This window comes from Myodes glareolus, chromosome 23 (assembly GCF_982192425.1).
Source record: "Myodes glareolus chromosome 23, mMyoGla1.1, whole genome shotgun sequence".
Lineage (NCBI taxonomy): Eukaryota > Metazoa > Chordata > Mammalia > Rodentia > Cricetidae > Myodes > Myodes glareolus.
The window spans coordinates 49690716-49711049 of NC_142048.1; the positions used below are offsets into that span (position 1 = coordinate 49690716).

At 43.6% G+C, this 20334-nt stretch overlaps 1 protein-coding gene and 1 non-coding gene across 6 annotated transcripts in view; both read left to right on the top strand.

Annotated features, from left to right (window-relative positions):
* Nucleotides 1-1252: 1252 nt before the first annotated feature.
* Nek5 (NIMA related kinase 5) overlaps nucleotides 1253-20334 on the top strand; it is a 51248-nt gene continuing 32166 nt past the window's right edge. For 4 of the 5 annotated variants that reach the window (XM_087900819.1, XM_087900820.1, XM_087900821.1 and 1 more), the window contains exons 1-12: nucleotides 1253-1356; nucleotides 2643-2780; nucleotides 4303-4387; nucleotides 6502-6599; nucleotides 8312-8395; nucleotides 8479-8549; nucleotides 10545-10631; nucleotides 12399-12453; nucleotides 14703-14903; nucleotides 14979-15061; nucleotides 19204-19270; nucleotides 19867-19983. In XM_087900819.1, the coding sequence (XP_087756945.1) occupies nucleotides 2664-2780; nucleotides 4303-4387; nucleotides 6502-6599; nucleotides 8312-8395; nucleotides 8479-8549; nucleotides 10545-10631; nucleotides 12399-12453; nucleotides 14703-14903; nucleotides 14979-15061; nucleotides 19204-19270; nucleotides 19867-19983 (1065 nt within the window). In that variant the 5' untranslated portion in view covers nucleotides 1253-1356; nucleotides 2643-2663. Of the gene's footprint in view, nucleotides 1357-2642; nucleotides 2781-4302; nucleotides 4388-6501; nucleotides 6600-8311; nucleotides 8396-8478; nucleotides 8550-10544; nucleotides 10632-12398; nucleotides 12454-14702; nucleotides 14904-14978; nucleotides 15062-19203; nucleotides 19271-19866; nucleotides 19984-20334 lie in introns of those variants that run through there. The other variant, XM_087900823.1, reaches the window with a different exon arrangement.
* On the top strand, nucleotides 15465-15565 carry LOC125414578 (small nucleolar RNA U13). The gene has a single exon (XR_007236317.2). It is a non-coding gene; the product is annotated as a small nucleolar RNA U13 (small nucleolar RNA).

Genomic DNA, 20334 nt, shown 5'->3' on the forward strand with positions numbered 1-20334 from the left:
TTATTTGGGTGAGATCTGCCAACCCTGACAGGCTTTAAAAAGAAAGGGAACTGGGTGTGTCACACATCTTTAGCTCAGCAGGGAGGCGAAAGCAGGCATCTGGACCTCTGAGTTCCACGTCAATCAAGGGTACATAGTGAGACCTGTGCACAAACAAACAAACAAACAAACAAACAAACAAAGCCCCACAGTGCTTAGGTCCTGTGGGCAGGAAATGCTAATTTCCATCTGTATGTTTCTTTCAGAACATGGCGATCCTTAAGCATTAAAAAGACTACAAGCATTAAAAAGAACTTCAAGCATTAAAAAGACTACATTGTTATAAAATTGACCCAGGAAGGAGGATGTAGATAAAGGAGAAGTGAGCTTTTCGGGGGGAGTGGGTGGAGACCATGGACAATGGTGGGTTATGAAATGGTCATGGGACTTAGATTCCACTGGCTCTGGCTGTCTTCCTTGTATTAACTTTACCACTCTGAAAGAGGTATTTTTCCCACTGCTCTGCATGGAGTTGGGTTAAGAGGGGGTGCCTTTTTAGACCCCCTGGGTAGCACCTAGTTTTGTTTGTGGACCCAGGTTCCATTCTTATACACCTCTCAGCAGTATTTGAGACCTTGCGTTAGAACTGTAATATATGACAGTTGAACACTGCTTAGCTCGTATGGGACCCCAGGCATCATCGCCACCGCCTCCCCCAACAACCCAACCAGCACATTTTTCTCTCAGCACTGCTTACTCATCAGAAACCTCTGTAAGTGGCAGACAGCCGAGAACTTAATTACCAACTTCACCAAGGAAACCCTCCCATCCCCACGCGCAAAACGCCAGTCAGAAACCAGCTCTACGGCTTCCAGAAATGATGCCCATCCAAGTCTAGAAAACGGCCACCCACATCAGGTCACGGAACCCGAAGGTTGCAACAAGGCGTTCTGACTGATCGCTCACCCGCAGTTCTGGAAAGGTTTGCCCCCCCGAAATGGTTTCTCCTTGGCCCCGACTCTCCACTATAAAAACTGAATCTCGGACCTTGCACTGTTTCTGCGCCCTCCGACACCGAGCCGCAAGGTGCCAACCTCTCAATAAAATTGTGCTCGCACAGCTTTGAAGTCGAACTCAGTCTTCTCGTTTTCCTCCCCTGACTTTTTACATCGTGGGAGTGTGGAGACGATCAAGTGGCTTCTTTTACTTTTCGGCTTCCGACCTCGGGCAACTGGAAGGAGCGCCCGAAGGTTTCCTCTGTCCCCTCCCACGCTCCGCCCACTTTCCCCGCCGTAAACCTGTTCCAGTGTCCCGGAGGCTTAGCTGCCAGGGGTCAGATCCCTGGACACTTAAAGACTCACAAAGTCTGCTGAGCAGGTAGGCTGAGCCCACCGTGTTTGTTCTTTAGGAGCTGTCCCAGGCTTCTAGAAGGCAGGGGAGAGAGATTGGGAGTTCAGGCGGGAGGAGACCGGGCAGTGGCTAGGGAGCCTGCTCCCAAAGCTGCGTCGGTTTCCATGGCAACTCACAAACTACAAAATCCTGTACTTAGTCCCCATCCCCATGCTGGCCGGAGCCTCAACTGACAATCCTGTGCCCGTGACTTGAAATTATTTGAAAACAATCTGCCCAGTAGACCACGCAGGGTTGTAGAAGTCTGTATTGAGCCTGAGGCAGGAGGATGGCAAACTCAAAGCCTACCTGAACTGCTTAACAATTTCAATAATAGTTCCCCAAAAGGATTAGGTATAAAGTTCCTTGACTGAATGCTTACCTAGCATGTATGCGGTTCTGGGTTCGATTCCCAGTACAGCAAAATAAAAAGCTCCGTTATGCTCCAACTGTGGCATAAAAGGGAAAAAGAAGGAAGGCAACCTACAAGGAAGTGGTATTTCCACCTGTAAACACCTGTAGCCAGGTGCCAGGACAGTCACCTGATCGCGGCTGCTAGACTCTGGACCTCCCACCGACTGCAGCTCTATAGTCAGTAGTCCAATTTTTTTCCATACTGGGGCACAACTAGTAGGAAAGTCCCCAGATCTAACCAAGCCCTGAGTTATCTTCCTAGGAAATTCAGTACGAGTTAATCCATGGGGAGATACTTAGATAGACGTGTGATAGTTTGGTTCTAGAGGCAGATAACTGTGACTTTGCGTCCGTCCCTTGCTGTGTGGGACCAAAGACCTTTAAATGTCAAAGCTAGGTAACCCAGGCCCTAACTTCATCTTAATTACCATAAAGCCTCCCATCATTAGAGCCCAAAATACGGACGGAATAAATTCCTAGGCTTCCCTGTAGAGGGCGGTACCTCCCACTAAGACGAGAACGTTGCTGACCCCACCTTTGGACTTGCAGCTTTTAAGAGGCACAAAGCACCTACAATGAGGTGTCTCTCCTTCAAACACAGTACTTTTCCATTTTAGAAGCTAGAGAAGAAAGGTTTTGTGAGGTGGTGACTCGTCTAAGATCCCAAAGATGACCCGCAATCCAGTGTGGAATCTACCAACCAAACCCTTTTCACCGCATTCCTGTGTCCAGAAGGAAATTTCTTGACTCTCAAAAGCTGGGTGGAACGTTTTAGCAAACAGTTTTTCTGCCTTTTATCCATCTTCTGCTCGTTAGTTGTCATGAGAAATGTACAGTGAAGGTTTATTTCTTCATTTTAGGAACCTCTGACACCTGAAACAATGGATAAATTTGACCTGGTTAAGATCATTGGGGAAGGCACCTATGGGAAAGTGTACTTGACAAAACATAAAACAGAAAGCAATCAGTGTGTCATAAAAGAGATCGATTTTACAAAGGTAAAGAAGTTCAAATTTCTGTTAATTTTTGCTTTGTTTTTTGAGACAGGGTTTCTCTGTAGCTTTGGTTCCTGTCCTGGAACTAGCTCTTGTAGACCAGGCTGGCCTTGAACTCACAAAAATCCTCCCGCCTCTGCCTATGCCGATAATTTTAAGTGGTATATTTAGCTTTTGAAAGGATTTCTATATTTACTATGTGTATGTATGCGTGCTTGCATGAGTTTATGGGCTCCGTGTGAGTGCAAATGTCTGCAGAGGTCAGAGGGCACTGGACGCCCCTGAACTTGGTTTGCAGGCAGCTGTGAGTCACTGATCTGGGTGCTGAGACCTGAACCTGGGCCTTCTGCACGAGCAGTAAGTGCTGAGCTATCCCTCCAGCCCCCATGTCGTCAATCTAGTATTGAAACAAATACCTTTTTCCCCATTAGGAATTTTTAAGGTTCAATTGGCTCTGCTTTCATCCCCTCAAAATCCAATCCAACAATGTGCATTGCATTATTTTTTTTTTAGTGTCCCCCCTCTCCCCGCCCATTGAACAGAGGATTTATTATCATACTGGACACCTGCTGTGATTGCTGAATCTCTACCTGGCCCACCTCTGTGCCTTCCTATTTTCTTTCCCTTTCTCTCTCTCCTCTCCCTTCTCCTCTCTTTCCTCTCCTCCCTCTTGCCCTTCTTCCCTCCCTCTTTCCCTCCTTTTTTCCCTTTTCCCTCCTTTTTTTTTCGAGGCAGGGTCTAGACTAGTTATGTAGACAAGCTAGTCTCAGAATCCTTCTGCCTCCGCCTCCCTAGTGCTGGAGTTACAGGTGTGTGCCATCATGCCCAGTTGCCATTATTTTCCTTTAAAGAATATTTATTTAGGCTGGACATAATAGTGCACACCTTTAATCCCAACACTCCAGAGGCAGAGGCAGGTGGATTTCAAAGTGAGTTCAAAGCCAACCTGGTTTACATAGTGAGTACCAGGACAACCAGGGCTAAGTAGAGAGATCCTGTTTCAAAGAAGTTTTATTTTTAAAAATTTATTTCAAGGTGTATATTTGTGTTTGCACATATGTACGCACATATGCACATGCGCGTGCACACACACACACACACACACCGCAGCACACATGTGAAGGGAAGTCAGAGGACAATTTTCCACGTCAGTTTCAGAAATTCACCTCCAGATAATTACCTGTTAAATACTTGGCTCTTAACTCTCCCTCTTCGAATTAGCTTCATTCTTTTTGTCAATGCATATATCAAGTAGAACCAATTTCGAACTTTCAGTACAATAATATTTCCCCAGCATTATTAATTTTCTGGATTATAATTGTCACTGAAGAGTCAATGGTTAGATATGAGGCGCTCTGTTCATTCTTTAGTGGCCCTAGTTCCAGAGATAACATTTTGGACATGGCATTATAGCCAGTGATGTCTTGGGGCATCTCGGATAGTAGCGAGCAGGAAACATGCCTCTGTACGTCAGTTACCTGTGCAAGACACGCTGTCTTGAAATACCACTTTGGTGCCCTTCCAGGAAAAAGAAGCTTCAAAGAAAGAAGCTGTCCTTCTGGCTCAGATGAGGCATCCCAACATTGTAACCTTCCTTGGTTCATTTCAAGGTTAGATTTTCCTATCATTAAAGCATCCCAGTAAACTACAGATCTTTGGAAAGATGTATCCCCATGAGTTGTGTATTTATTCGATTTTGTAAGTGTGTTCATTCCCCTGCTTAGTTAAATTGTTGTCTGAAATGGTGTCTTTGTTTCCTGTCTGGTGAGTCTTGTCCTTTGAATAGGGTCTTCTGTAGCCTCCGTTCACTGTGTAGTTGAACATCACCGCCAACTCCAGACCCTGTAGGTACTAAGAGAGAAGGGTTAACCTAGACATCTCCAAGTATCACCGGGCGGGTGGAAAGCAACGTGCAAGTCTGTAGATACATCCACTATTTCTTGAACTTCTTATAGTGTGCAGGCCCAGTGCTCTTTGCTGCTTAGAAACCACCGCATTCAGAGTAGTTATGAGGTCAGTTCAGAGCCAGCCTGGTCTACAAAGTGAGTTCCTGGCTAACCAGTGGTGTGATAGTGGCTTTCTATCTCAAAACCTGTACAATATTAGTTAAGTTAAAAGCAGCTCTGTTTGTATGACCCTTTTCAATGAGTGATAGTCACTGGAACCCTCGGGCCCTGAGCTTGACTGGACTGAACAAGTGTGCACGCTCTACCTCCGAGTTACACCCTGAACTCTGAATAACTTTTGAAGGCACTCAGGGAATAAAGTGCTCTGCATTTCTGTCCACTATTCCCATCTTGCTCCTCCTCATCTTGTGAGTTATAATTGAAATCCTTGTCTACCTGAATTCTGCTCACTCTCGGGCTTCCCCAAGCCACTGTCCCTTCACTTATCCCCCAGGGCACTTTTCTGCCAATGCACGTGACTCTCTGTGCATACACATTATTACAAATTTCCTTATTGTTTTTTCTTCAGATAGGAAACTTAGGGGTTGAGAATGCTGTTCAGTGGTAGAAGAGTTGTATACCACGTAAGAAGTCCTGGGTTTTATCCCTAGTAACACACACACACACACACACACACACACACACACACACACACACAAATGTAAACATTAATTTAATGAGTTTAGGGACTAATATATACATGTTGGTTCTCTACACATAACAGAGTAGTTGCTCAATTGCAGTCGCTGAAGGAATGAATGAACTGGACGATTTAAACAGACAGGAGGATACATTTATTCCATGTGTGGTGGATTTCTGAAGACACTTTGCGACAGATACAGTTACACAGCTAAGGCCACTTCCCAGTGTGATTGACCTCTTTCCCCCGTGAACCTTGCTTGACAGCTTGTTGGTTCTTAAAACACAGGTTTAGCCAAGAACCCCAATAGCCTAGAGGCACCTGACTCTGAGAACTGAAAATAGAGGCTTTGCTGGCTGCTAATGAGGGGCCCGCTCTCTACTAGAAGTGAAACCTTGTGCTCCCCCACATGGCAGGAAGTGGGGCTGGAAATCACTCATTGCTTCTGTCCCTGACTTCCAGGCTCACGTTTACATCGGTCACGCCGCCGGGCTGATCCTTTTGATTTACTCAGAATTAGCTGGCTAGTATGAAAGATGAAGCTCTGTGAATTTGAAACAGCGAAGAAAAATAATAATTTAGTAATGTTTTCCTAAGGCAAAACAACTTACCTCGGTAAATATTAACGCTTAGGTGCTAAGCATGTTCTAGAACCAAGCGCTTGAAATGTTGAACAGGATAGACACAAATCTCCGCGCTGTTGTGCTTGGTTCCCGTTGCCGTGAAACAAATGGTTGTGTAGCTGATGGCGTCAAGCAATTGTTTTGTGCCCGCTCCGTCTGTTTTGCTCAGTTAGGTGCTCTACACCCAGGAGACAGTGCCATCTCCATTGAGGGTGGTTCTTCTCTCCCTAGTTAGTCCAATCCAGAAACCCTCACAGAAATGCCTGGGGATTTGTCTCCTAGGAGAGTCTAGACCCTGTCAGCCTGACCACTGCCGTGAACTCCCCGGGTTACACTGAATTAACCCTTTCTCAACGAGGCCAAACACAAAAGAAATGCAAGTGAGATGAGAACCCAGTCCATCTTGGGGCCACACCTTCTCTTATGCCCTGCATTTTCCTGTCGCGTTCTTTACGCTCTGGATTTTGAAAGACAAGCGATAGCTAAAAGCTCCCGCACCAAATGTTTTCTTGCAGAGAATAGCAGGCTCTTTATTGTAATGGAATACTGTGACGGAGGGGATCTCATGCAGAGGATCCAGAGGCAGAGGGGAGTCTTATTCAGTGAAGATCAGGTAAGCCTACGTCTAATGTTCATGGGGGGTTAAATTATAATGTTATACGTACCAGGCTACACGAAGCATGTTTCCAGTGGGAATCTGAATCATAAAATTGTAGATGAATATTCTTGGTAGTTGAATTGAGACAGACTTTAGTTTGAGAATGATTTTTTTTTTTGAGCAAATATCTCTTGCCTACATATCTCACTCAAGATGAACTTCATGTTTAAGACAATCACGAGGACGGGGGTAGAGAGATGGCTCAGGGTGTCAAGAACACTTGTTATTCTTGCAGAGGACCCCAGTTTCTAGTACACACATGGGGGCTCACAACCATCCAGAACTTTGGTTCTAGGTAACCCGATGCCCTCTTTTGACCTCCACAGGTGCCAGGTGTGCATACTTACATACATGCAGACAAAACACTCATACACATAAAATAAAATAAATCAATCTAAAATAAAAAATAGAAAGATAGCTCAGTGGGTAGAGGTACTTGCCATCAAGTCTGACGACCGAAGTTCAGTCCTCAGACTCATGGTAGACGGGGAGAACCAGCCCTTGCGAGTTATCCTCTGACCTCCACACACTCGCCTGGGCTTGTGTGCGTCCTTCTTTTCACACGTCCTTCTTTTCTTATTATTACAGAAGTAATAATGTAACTTTTAAAATTTTCAAATTGGCCTGGGGAGATGGTTCAGCCTCCAAAAATATATGCAAAGGACCTCTAAGGTTAAAAAAAGGAGACAGAGAACCTTCCAAAATGCCATTGTGTTTGTTTTGTGTTGGTCATCTACTGCTCGGCGTGGGGTCTGCCCTTAAGAGTGGTTTGTTACCCCAATGAGACTCTGTTTGAGAAAACTTATATTTCATTTGCAAGTGGTTATTAGTTGGAGATAGCTTCTGGGGTCGGGATGGGGACGTGTGTCCACTTCTCCTCTTGGCTGTAGGACTCCATCTGACCCAGATCTGTGCAGGCCAGTGCCTGCCTCAGTCTCTATGAGCTCATATGTGCACCGGTCCTGCTATGCTTAAAAGGCCTTGTTTCCTTGATGCCCTCCAGCCCCTTTGACTCTTACGCTCTGTCTGTCTCCTTCTGCAGAGTTTTCTGGTCCCCAAGGTGAGAGATTTGACAAAGACATCCTATTTAGGACTGAGTGTATCTTACTCTCTGCACATTGTCTGACTGAGTAGCTCCACATTTATTCCCCTCTACTACAGAAGGAAGCTTCTCTGATGATGGCCGAGGAAGGAGCTGACCTATGAGTGTAGCAGAATGTCATTGAAAATCATTTGACTACTATATTCTTTTAGCAGAGAGGTAATAGTTGGTTTTCTCCTAGGTCCCTGATCTATTTAGTCTTAGGTGCTTGGCTACTCAAGCGGTGTTGGGAATGGGTTCTGTCTCACAGAGTGGGCCTTAAACAAATCATATACTGGTTGGTTACTCCCACAAGCTTTGTGCCACTAAACTAGAACTTCAGAACCACAAAAAGAAAAAAGTCTTTTTCCCCCCGTTCATTTCTTTCAGTGCTAGGATAGAGTAAAAAGTCTGGTATATGGAAGGCAATGCTCTACCAGCTCAGCTACCCCCCCATTCCAAGATGGAATCCATGTGTTGTAGCCATCAGATCCCTTTCTATTATTATCTCTCTGTTTTCACGTCATCATGAAGCTGTGCAGTGACCAGCAGGCTGTTCACAGATGTGTTCTGGTCCTTCCTGCAGATCCTGTGCTGGTTCGTGCAGATTTCTCTAGGACTGAAGCACATTCACGACAGGAAGATACTACATAGGGACATAAAATCCCAGGTAATAGCTCAGACTGATGAATAAGACACCGCACTCTTATTCTTTTCCTGAACATGTTTTGTTTTTTTTTTCCTCACTTTTAGAACATTTTTCTTAGCAAGAATGGGACGGTGGCAAAGCTTGGGGACTTTGGAACGGCAAGGGCACTGAATAAGTAAGTCCTTGTAAAATTCTGTTTGCCTTTCTATGCAAAATCGACAAAGTGCTCATTTTGAGGCATTTTTAATTAAGATAATAAAAGTTTCTTTATCCCCACAATTTTAGGTGAATATGTATGAATGTTGAATCATTTGACTGTCTGTGCTTAAATTCTGAAGTCTCCAGAGATGAATCAGAGCTTAAGAGCGCTTGCTCCTCTTGCAGAGAACCTGAGTTTGGTCCCAGCACCCGCTTCTGGTGTCTCCTATGACTCCAGCTCCAGGGTATTCTTTGCTGGCCCCTGTGGTCACATGTGTGCACACACATACACGCATGTATGCACACACACAAAGAATGAAAGTAAAATTAGAAAAAAATTCACAAGATAAATTGTGTCTAATCGAATGGTGGTAGGGCTGTTCTAAAGCACAGAAAAATCATATTCCTAAATGTACTGTACTTGCTTTGTGGTCTTCTTGGGATCATGAGGAAATATTTTGCTCTGTTCCATGGGCAAAGCAGAATGGTGAACTACCAAGACAGCATGCTGCCAGCTGTGTGTACAAACAATGGTGTGGAAGCAGGTGGGAAAAAATTTTATGAATTTCACAATAGGTTTTAGGGATACTCTGGCTAGAGGTGACTTGATTTTTCATTCATTAAATTTTTTTTCTTGATGGTTTTGAGGTTTAAATCCGGGGTCTTTCACATGGTAGACAAGTGTTCTACCATTGAGCTACATCCCAGTCTAATTTCTTTTTGTATTTTCCAGATTTAAGAACACACAATTGCATTACATGGGTAGCTGGTAAAACAGAAATCTTATTATACGCAAGAGATCTTTAAATAAAAATTCTGTACTTGTGGAATCTTTAAGTCATAATATATATTTATTAACTGGGCAATGGTGGCACATGCTTTTAATCCTGGTACTCAGGAGGCAGAGGCAGGCAGATCTTTGTGAGTTTGAGGCCAGTCTGCTCTACAAGAGTTAGTTCCAGGACAGGCTCCAAAGCTACAGGGAAACCCTGTCTCAAAAAAACCCAATATATATGTAATTACTACTACTGCTGCTGCTATTATTATTGGTATCCTTATTGCTATTTTGCACTGCTATGATTCAGGGAAATCTCTCATTCACATACCTAGCCATGGGATATGTTTCAATTTTTAAAAAATATATAGCAATATATGTGTATAAATTTTAACTTATTTTTAGATTCCTTTATCTGCATGAGTATTTTGCTTGCATGTATGCATGTACACCATATGTCTGTCTGGTGCCTGTGGAGGTCAGAAGAGGGCATTTGATCCCCTGGAACTGGAGTTGGGGATGATTGTGAGACACAGTGTGAGTACTGAGAACTGACCCTGGGTCTTCTGGAAGAACAAGTGTTCTTAATCACCTTTCTAGACCATATATACTTTCTCTCTGTGTGTGATAGGGTCTCACGTAGCTAGCTTTTAACTTGTTGTGTAGCTGAGGCTGGCCTTGAACACCATATTCTTCTGCCTCCACGTCCCTGTAATAGAAATATAGTATTATGGGCTACCACGCCTGGCTTTCTTATTCTCTCTTTCTCCATATATGTATGTATGTGTGTCTTTGTGTGTGTGTGTGTGTGTGTGTGTGTGTGTGTGTGTGTGTGTGTCTGCATAAATTTGGAGGTTGATTTTGTTTTGTTTTTTGAGACAAGGACTTCTCCATGTATCTCTCACTGTCTTAGAAGTCACTATATAGGCAAAGATAGCCTCCGACTTACAGAGGTCTGCCTGCCTCTGCCTCTCAAGCGTTGGGATTAAAGGCACGTATCATCACACATGGTTGAGGGTTGAGTTGTAAGGTTCAAACCTGCTGTCTTTATTAGTCTGTTTTTCATATGAGATGTCTTGCAGTGTGTGCATGAATGCAATTTTATTGTTCATGTTTACAGTTTTCCTTGCATGCTCATGTCTTCAGCCTTTCTCACTCTGCTAACGAGACATATTTTTATTTACTCTAATTTCCTAGTTCCATGGAACTTGCTCAAACGTGTGCTGGGACACCTTACTACCTGTCCCCAGAGATTTGTCAGAACAGACCATACAACAACAAAACGTGAGTTGCTCTTGGTGGGAGGGTGCCAGTCCCATCTAGTGGGTGGCACTGAATTACAGCCTAAAGTTCTAATCTCTTTCCTGCTGGCATGTGTGCATTTTCCTCTTCTTCATGTGTGAAATCAGAGTTCCAGTGAGTAAATTCCTGAAAGATTTTAGACCTATTTAAGACAAAGCAATTTCTCTTCATTTAAAAATACAAAAAAGCAAGATGCTGGTGGCACATGCCTTTAATCCAGCACTCGGGAGGCACAGTAGGCGAAGCTCTGAGTTTGAGGCCAGCCTGGTCTACAGAGTGACTTCCAGGACAGTCGGGCTACACAGAGAAACCCTGTGCTTCCCATTTAGTCCTGGATGTGTGACCTCACTAGAGGGTGACCTACACACGGGCGTATGCGGGGGCCACACCTAAAAGGAAACTGACTTTTCTCCCAGCAGTAGATCTGAGAGGAATGGATATGTGTGAATATGATTAATTTGATTAAATTTTTTAAAATTAATAATAACTAATAAAAATGAGGGAAAAATAAACAAGAAAATTCTACCCGAGGAAAGCCCTTTATTGTGATGTTGCAGTGCCCTGGAGGGAGGCGACTAGGTAGAAATCTGGTCAGCCTGCTTCCATAGTCAGAGAAGAAGTGCTTGCACTAAGCACAAGTTGTCTGCCCAGCACCACTCTGGGAGGATCACTCAGAGTTCATTGGGGTTCTGACATAAAAACAACGTAGTATAAACTATCTCAGTAGCCCAGACCGTGTCTTCAGGAGCCAAGGCAAGGCTACTGTGAAGTCTTCTCCGGCCGTGTGTGGGGTAGTTGTGATGGCTGGTGTTGGAATGCAGGTGGGCTAGCGGGCTACTTGACTGAAAAGCCTTTTGCTCAAGGAATCCAGGACAGCGGGGGAGTCTAGCTGCCCCGTCCCCCAGTGTTTCTGCCTATTTACAGGAGGATGACCGTAGGCAGGGCACTTCTGAACTTACCATTGACACCAGCAGTGACTCCAGCCGAGCTTACCGTTCGTCCGCACCATGCTTCAGAAAAGTGGCTCCCTCTTACCTGCATCATCAGGTGGCTGCCACTGAGCCACGCCTCTGTCCCACTCTGCTTGTCCGTACTGAATCCTTGTTTGGGCACTTTGACAACCTCCTTGACAGCTCATCCTCTTGCTTTTTGGATTTAATTGTCCTTTTTATTCTTTAAAATGACTCCTTAAACCAATCGTATATTTATAGTTTCTGACGGGTTGGGGTGGTGGGTGGCTGGGAGATCGCTTGCCTTACGCTCAAGGCCCTAGGTTTAATCCCTAGTATGACATTAAATAAGTTTTTAAATAAGTGTGGAAAGAGCCAAATTCAAGTCCTATGTTCGTTGAGACTATACTATCATGTAATGCAATTTTTTTCTTTATCAAGAGCTTTGAGTAGAATTTGTCTTCCCAAATCACCCACTTTCCAACTTTGAAAAACAAATCCATGCTCTAATATCCCCAATTCCACTGTATACACATTTTCTTTGGGCACATGAAGTCAATATTCATCTAGCATATTGTGACAATGTTTGTTTACCTGTTGTCTGCCAGTATTCCGAAGAACTTCAAATGATTCATATTTTAATTTTTATCTTAGAATTGATAATGTATCTGAAAGCACTTGTGAAAACATACCAACCTAATTAAATGAAGCTATACCCACATAAAGCGATACAAGAGGCAAATGCTTCTGCCTGTAATTGTTGCCATTTTCTGGTCATGTAAACCCTTCTCTTCCCCAGGGATATTTGGTCTCTTGGATGTGTCTTATATGAGCTCTGCACCCTCAAGCATCCTGTAAGTATGTTGATCGTGATGTGAATCTTGAATTACTGAACCCATGTATTGGAAATTATCTTCTGAGAGAAAAATAGTGTTTGGGTTTGTTATATTGTTTAAAAATTACATGGATAGCCAGGTATGGTAGTATGTGCTTTTGGTCCCATCCACTCAGGGATTCAAGAGGAGCATGAGCAACAGAGAGAGAACTCATCTTAATTAATTAATTAATTAATTTGATTTTTTTTTGAGACAGGGTTTCTCTGTAGCTTTGGAGCCTGTCCTGAAACTTGCCCTTGTAGACCAGGCTGGCCTCGAACACACTGAGATTCGCCCACCTCTGCCTCCCGAGTGCTGGGATTAAAGGCGTGTGCCACCACGGCCTGGCTGAGAATTCATATTTAAGAAGTCAAAACCAACAACAACATAAACCCAGGAGATGGAGGTAGAAGGACTGAGAGTTAGAGACCAGCCTGGTCTACAAAGTGAGATGTCGACTCTCTGTCTCTGTCTCTCTGTGTTTCCATCTCTCTCTCTCTCTGTCTCTGACTCTCTCTCTTTCTCTCTCTCTCTCTCTCACACACACACGTGCGCGCACACACACATACACAAGCGTATTAGAACTACATGTTTAACATGGACAGATATCTAGTAGTACTATAAGGTAAAAAGTCTGTGTTAGAGAATAGCGTGTGGAGTGTATCCATTATACATATGTTCTTTGAAGGTAAAGAGCATGTGTGGCAGAATCTGTGGTAAATCAAGTACAGACTCCTGAGAGTCTTCCAGTTGTCACATGGAAGGTCCTGATTTTCCCAGCAACAAGTCTTGATGAGTGAAGTATTGTGAATTCATTAGGTACCTTATATTCATGTGTTATTGAACAGTGGCCACATAGGCACCATTTGCCTGGCATGCGCAAAATTTCCAAGGCTCCCAGAAGCAAACCATATGTTCAAAATTTTTTATTATTTGCATAAATATTATTTGCATAAGTGTCTTGGACAATGAGAGCTGCTCTTAACATTTAGACAGGTGTGGGATCTCTCTACAACTCTCGAGTCCCAGAGACTTCAGACCAAGTCCAATGCTGTAGGCAGGACTTTCCAAGGGCAGCTTGCATGCCAACTCTTGTCTATGCAGCTGTCTTCATTATTATTGGTGTTGTTAATGTTAAAGGTCACACAGCTGGTATCCAAACAAAACCTGTGCTTGATTGCCACACTGTCATGTTCAACATTATTATGTACAAATAAATGCTTCTTTCATACAGTGGAAGACTTGATTGTGGATGAGTTTATGAGTAAATATTTATGTTACAGTATTTGGAAATGCAAAAAGCAAAATATCATATGAGCATGATTATCTCTGTAAAATAAGCACTCTTGAAAAAATTATACAGAATTATACTTCTGAGTTGTGAAATTATACATATTTTCCTGTTTATAGCTTCCTATGCCTTTCAGTTTTTAAGTGCAAGTAAATGGTATTTCAGTAATAAAAACTAAAAATAAAGGACACTTTTTTCTAAAAAAAATTAAAATTAGGGATTAGGGGTGCAGTTCATAGGTAGATCACATATGGCACAAATGGAGGGTCCTGCAACCAGTTGGCAGCACCAAAAACAAAAGCAAAATGAAAATATTAAAGCTATACTTCCGGTTTTGAGCAGCACAACCTCTCAGAGCAGCTGCCTGTTATGCGCCCAGGACAGAGAGTTGATGACAAGATCGGGCGGAGCATGTGCGTCAGACTGCGGCTTAGGAAAGTTCATAGGCTGGGGTGCAGCTCAAGGATCGGGCAACTGCTCAAGACACTGTGCCAACGCTAAACACAATGATAGACAGACAGACAGACAGATAGAAGGTAGGTAGAGAGAGGATATGTAGGTAGGTAGCTAGGTAGGTAGATGATAGATAGCTAGATAGATACATGATAGACAGGCAGGCAGGCAGACAGACAGACAGATACATACATACATACATACATACATACATACATACATATATACATACATTGATAGACAGGTAGGCAGACAGACAGATAGACAGACAGACAGGCAGATACATACATACATACATACATACATACATACATACATACATACGATAGACAGGTAGGCAGACAGACAGATAGACAGACAGACAGGCAGACAGATACATTGATAGATTACCGTCAGACAGCTTTTGTTTCTTGGTATATTCATTACTTTAACTATTAGTTCTCAGCTTGTCTCTAATGTGGTATAATTATCCTTGTCCTTTCAGTTTGAAAGTAACAACTTACACCATCTTGTTCTGAAGATTTGTCGAGGACATGTTGCTCCCATATCACCCCACTTTTCTCCTGACCTACAGTCCTTGATACCTCAGCTCTTTAAAGTGTGTCCTCAGGATCGACCATCCATTAACTCTCTTTTGAAAAGGCCTTTTTTAGAAACTCTTATTGCCCGACACTTCTCTCCCGAGGTAGGTTTGGGGGTGACTCCAGGTTTTGGTGGAGATTTTGAATGATAAGTCATTGAAATATATATTTGATTTTAGGTCCATTCAAGAAGAATTCAGTCCCATGCTTATATGCAGAATGCGGCTATTGGCCTCACATCTTGCTGGGGAGGTAGTCCGTGGTAAGGATCGTGTAACCACATAATCAAAGAGCATCTGTGGCGTCTGGGAGGGTAACTTGGTGGAATACTACTGAACTAGCTTGCACAAGACCCGGAGTTGAACCCCAGCGTCAGATAAATGAAATAATAAAACCCCTTGGTCAATTCTTAGGAGGGCATCACCACACCTGTGATCCCAGCACTTGGGAAACTGAGGCAAAAGGATCATGACTGCTAGGCCTACCTAAGCTATGTCTGACCCTGATGAAGAAAAGCCCAAAGTTATCTTGTCATGCCTTGTCAAAAACAAGTCCAAAGTCCAACTCTTTGGGGTTAGTGGTGTTTCCCAGTGATTAGCCCTTGACTTACGGTATGCAAGATGCCCTGGTTCAATCTTTAGCACCGAAGAAACAAAAAGAGGAGTATCCTTATTTGATTCATAAGTGTGACTGGGTTTTCACACCACTGTGTGGGCTGTGATTGTCCCAAGCTTTGTTGCAATTCCAGCACCCTAATTGTGTGATGTAAAAAAAAAAAAGCATTTATTATGTGTGTATCACACCATGAGTTTTGACATATTGCTGATACTCATGGGAGAATTTCTGTGATGTGATGAATGTGGGCAGTTAGAAATTGTTAAGTGTATCAACAAGCCTGAAATCATCTGCTCACGTGGGTAGAAATGATGTTCCTAAGAAGTTGCCTATCTAGCTCAGAGGTGACCTGGGGAACTCAGTTCCTTTCTTCTCCTTAGTCAGGAAACCATCACAGAACATGATTTGCTAGTATAGAGCTTGGTGTGGCTAAATCAAAACTTACTTTTTGTTGACACGAAGTGATGGGGGGTCAGGAAGAGAACAGAGTAGACTATTCATAGATCACGGGTTATTGTGCACCCATGGGGTGATGTTTATTCTGCAACAGGAAGGGTGCACTGCCCATTGAGACTTACTTTGCAAAGCCCATTGGAGCAGAAGTTTGGATCTTGGACCTAATAAAAAGTGTGAGAACTCAGACGTAATTCGAAGAATGCAGGTGGTGTTTGGTAGGGGTAATAAGTAAGGAGAACAAACCAGTCAGGGTATCAAGAATCAGCTGAAGTTCTGGGATGCTCAGTGTGTATATGGGGGTAAATATTATGGAAGAAAAAGTAAAAGCAGGATTTAGCTGTAGCCACATGTCTGGACCTCCAGAGAGTAGAAAATCTCTCCAAGGAGTCTGTGATAGGGAAATACAAACAAGAAACTGAAAATGAAGCAGGTTATAAAGAGAATTAATGAGCTTTTTGTTGTGTTTATTTTGACATTGCATATCCATCCAGATTGAGATTGCTTAGAGGAGGTGAAAAAACTCATTGTCTACATTTGTGATACAGGAAAAGAAAAACACACTAAATTTTAATGAAGGCTGAGGCAAATACATTAGAACACATGCTTACTTTTCAAACAGCCGTGAGTCAGAAAGAGTGTTTCTGTGGCTGCTATAATCGCCATGGCCAAAGCAGCTCGGGGAGGCAAGATTTTATTTGGCTTCCAGGACCCTGCCACAGTCCTTCACGGAGAGAAGTCAGGACAGGACCGTGGAGGCAGGAGCTGACGCAGAGAATATGGAGGGGTGCTGCTTGTTGGCTTGCTCTCCAGGGCATGCTCCGCCTGCTTTCTTACCCATCCCAGGACCGCTTGTCCAGGAATGGCCCACAGCAATCATCAACCATGAAAATGCCCCAAGAGGCTTTCCCACATGCCATTCTGATGAAGGAATTTTTCTCAACGCATGTTCCCTTTTCCCAGATGACTCAGTGTGTAACATGAGGGCCAGCTTGTTGGGGTTTCTGTCCCGCCCGGTACCCCACAACCGGCAAACCCCAAAGAAAATCACAGACGGGACTCCATAAGATTATAAACTGATTGGCCCATTAGGTCAGGCTACTTAGTAGCTCTTATAACTTACGTTACCCCATTATCCTTATCTACATTAGCCACACGGCTCAGTACCTTTCTCAGCTGGGCAGCTTACATCTTTCCTCTTCGGTGGTCTGGGCAGAACTGGAGAGGGAGCTTCCTGCTTGCTAGAATACTCCCAGTCTCTTTGCTCCACCCCTACTTCTTGTCTGGCTTTCCCGCCTATACTGCCTGCCTGGCCAATCAGCGTTTTATTAAAATATGATTGACAGAATACAGACAATTCTCCCACACCACCAGTGTGTGTCGAGTTGACCAAAAGCTAACCAGCATGGGTATAACCTGACAACCCACGCTCCTATAACTATGTTTAACTACCTTCATTATTATGAGTAACTGTTTCGATACAATGTTACTCTTAATTCTTCCCTTCTACAAAAATAGTTGTTCAGGGCTGGGGTATAGCTCAGTTGGCAAAGTGATCAAGTCTATGGGTTCAGGTCCCAGCTTGTAAGAAGGCAGATACTTATAATCCCACACATAGCAGGAAGAGGCAGAATCAGGAGTTCAAGACCACCTTTGGCCACATGGAGAGTTTGAAGCTAATCTGGAATACATGAGACTCTTTCTAAAAAATAAATAAATAAAAATTAAAATGCAGTTATTGCTATAAATATATAAAATAATACTAGGAGCATATTTTTCTATTCAAAAAATATGCTATGGTACTTTGTCGTTACTTCTCTTACTGGTGTAGACCATCAGAGTCAACTGACTTTCCATGGGACACAGCTCAGTTGTTGTTCTTATGTCAATATTAGTGGTCTGGAAAATTTTTAAACACTCAAGTTGCTTCATTTTGGTTTTAAGTTATTCTAATTCAGGGCTTTGAGCATTCTTTAAAAAGATAAGGATAGCTAGTCATGGTGGTGCGGGCCTATAATCCCTTCCCCTGGGAGATGGAGGCAAGAAGATTGTGAATTTGAGGTCCATCTGGGCCACCCATAGACTGGTCTTACACAATGACAGGAGAGAAAGGGAGGCAGAGGGACAGGACATAGGCGTAAGTCTGGCAGTGATTTGACCAGACCTAACCAGGGATGCGCTGACAGTCACCTTAAATGTTCCCACAGCGGCATAGCATCACTTCCTCATTCATTTAGAGGGAAAAGGGCTGGACCACATCCTGCTCTCTGGAGCTTCTGTGTGTGCAGGGAGCAAACAAGCAGCCATGTAATAGGGGAGCAGTGAGCTGTGGATTAGTCATCCCACAAAACTGGAGAGAAGCTAGCCCTGGTTCTGTTTCCTTCCCCTCACCAAATCTGAGGACAGAAAGACCAAATCCTGCCCTGGAGAAAGAAACTCATTAGGTTTCAGCATCTTTTCAGCATCCCTAACCGAGGCTCCCCCACTTCCTTTTAAAATTAATCCTGTGCATGGGTGTGCATAGAGATCAAAAGACAGTCTGCAAGGGTGGCTATTCTTTCCTTCATGTGGGTACCAGGCATTGAAGTTGCTTGTCAGACCCATTGAGTCTGTTCACGAAGAGCCCTCTCTGCTTTTGGAGATTTCTAGGCAATCTGTGCCATTCTTTGGTTTGCAGTAGCAAAACTCTTATCTTCACCTTTTTCTTTCTTTCTTTCTTTCTTTCTTTCTTTCTTTCTTTCTTTCTTTCTTTCCTTTCTTCCTTCTTTTTTTTCTTCCTTCATTTCTTTCTTCTTTTGTTTTCAAGGCAGGGTTTCTCTATGTAGGCCTGATTGATCTGGAACTCGCTCTGCAGGCCAAACTGGTCTCAAACTCACAGAATACTGGGATTAAGGGTGTGCACCACCATCCCCTGGCTTTTAATCGTCACCTTTATCACAAGGTGTCTGCTCTGGGTCTCCTCATATACTCATTTTCATTTATTTTAAAAAGCATTTTATTTATTTTTTCCCTCCTGATTCCAAAGCTTTTCTCTCCTGATGTTGCATTCCGTAACTTTGAACTTCATACTACAGATGAATTAAGAGTTCTATCACTGAGGTGAAAACCCACCCATCAATTTGGTACCTGAGATGGTTGGTGAGAAAACTTACTCAGGGGCTGGAGGGTTGGAGTTGAGCATTAGAACATGTGCCAATCCCCACCACCACAAAAGACAAAAGGAAGCAAGGGAGGGAGGATGGAAGGAGGGAGGGAAGGAGGGAAAGGAGAGAGGGAGGGGAGGGAGAGAGAGAGAGAGGGAGGATTATGTTCAAGTGGAACATTTTATTTTCTCAGGTCTGCTGCATACCTTCAAAGGAGACTTGAAGCTCAGCAGTATAAGTTAAAAGTGGAAAGACAACTGGTGAGTGAGACTCCAACTGTGCTCAGGGGTTTCCTCAAAGTTTCTCAGCCCTCAGACATCAATGTGTCCAGATTCATTCTGCTATAAAACCAAGGCCACCCACCCTTTACTTTCACCTTTTATTTACAGACAGAATCTCGCTATACAGCCCAGGATTGGCCCAGACCTCATGTGTAGCAAGCCGACTTCAAGCTCTTGCTGAACCTCCTGCCTCGGCCTCCTGGTGGGGAGGACAGGCATGGGCTACCAGGCCTGGCTTCTATCACTCCTCTTTAGAATTGTTCAGCTGTGCAAGTTCTTACTGTCACTATCACACCCCAGGGCTGCTAAACCTCAGAGGAGCTTGACCCGACAGCCACAACTGACCAGTTCAGCAAATGGACCCAAGTCATAGCACGAAAACAATTGTTGCTTAGAAACAACTTCAAAACGCTGCTGAAAGCATTTCATATTTCAGTTAAAAAAAAACGCTGCTACTCGCTAAGCCATCTCCCACGCAGATTGCTTGGTGATGTACTTCTTGTCTCGAGTAAATAGTCTGCATTAAGCCAGAATATTCAAGAATGCCTTTATAAATTCTTTTCTCTCATAAACAGGGTCTTCGTCCATCTTCTGCTGAACCACATCCCAACGAGAGAGAAAACTTGCAAAGCCACAGAGAGGAGACTAAACTCCAGGAGCTTCGGTATAGGAAGGACAAAATGACGGACCAGGTTTAAAATTTCCACTTCTGTCTACCATTGCGTGCATGCGTCGTGGTCTCTCACACTGCAGACTTTTCTGCTGTATGTCAGCTTTGCTCCCAGCATCCCTGTGGACACAGAGAGCTGAGTATACAAAACGTTTGATAAAGCGATTTTTTTTATTACGTCTTTTAGGACTATTGTAATGAAATACAGCAAAATGGGTAGCTTAAAACAGCAATAACATCAACTTGTGCTTTTGGAGGCTGAAGACCAGAACCAGTGTGGGTCGTCATGGGCTGGAGCCTAGAAGCCTGTACACAGCAGGGTTGCTGGCTTCTGGAGGAGATGTATTGTCTTGGCTGTGTGTGTGTGTGTGTG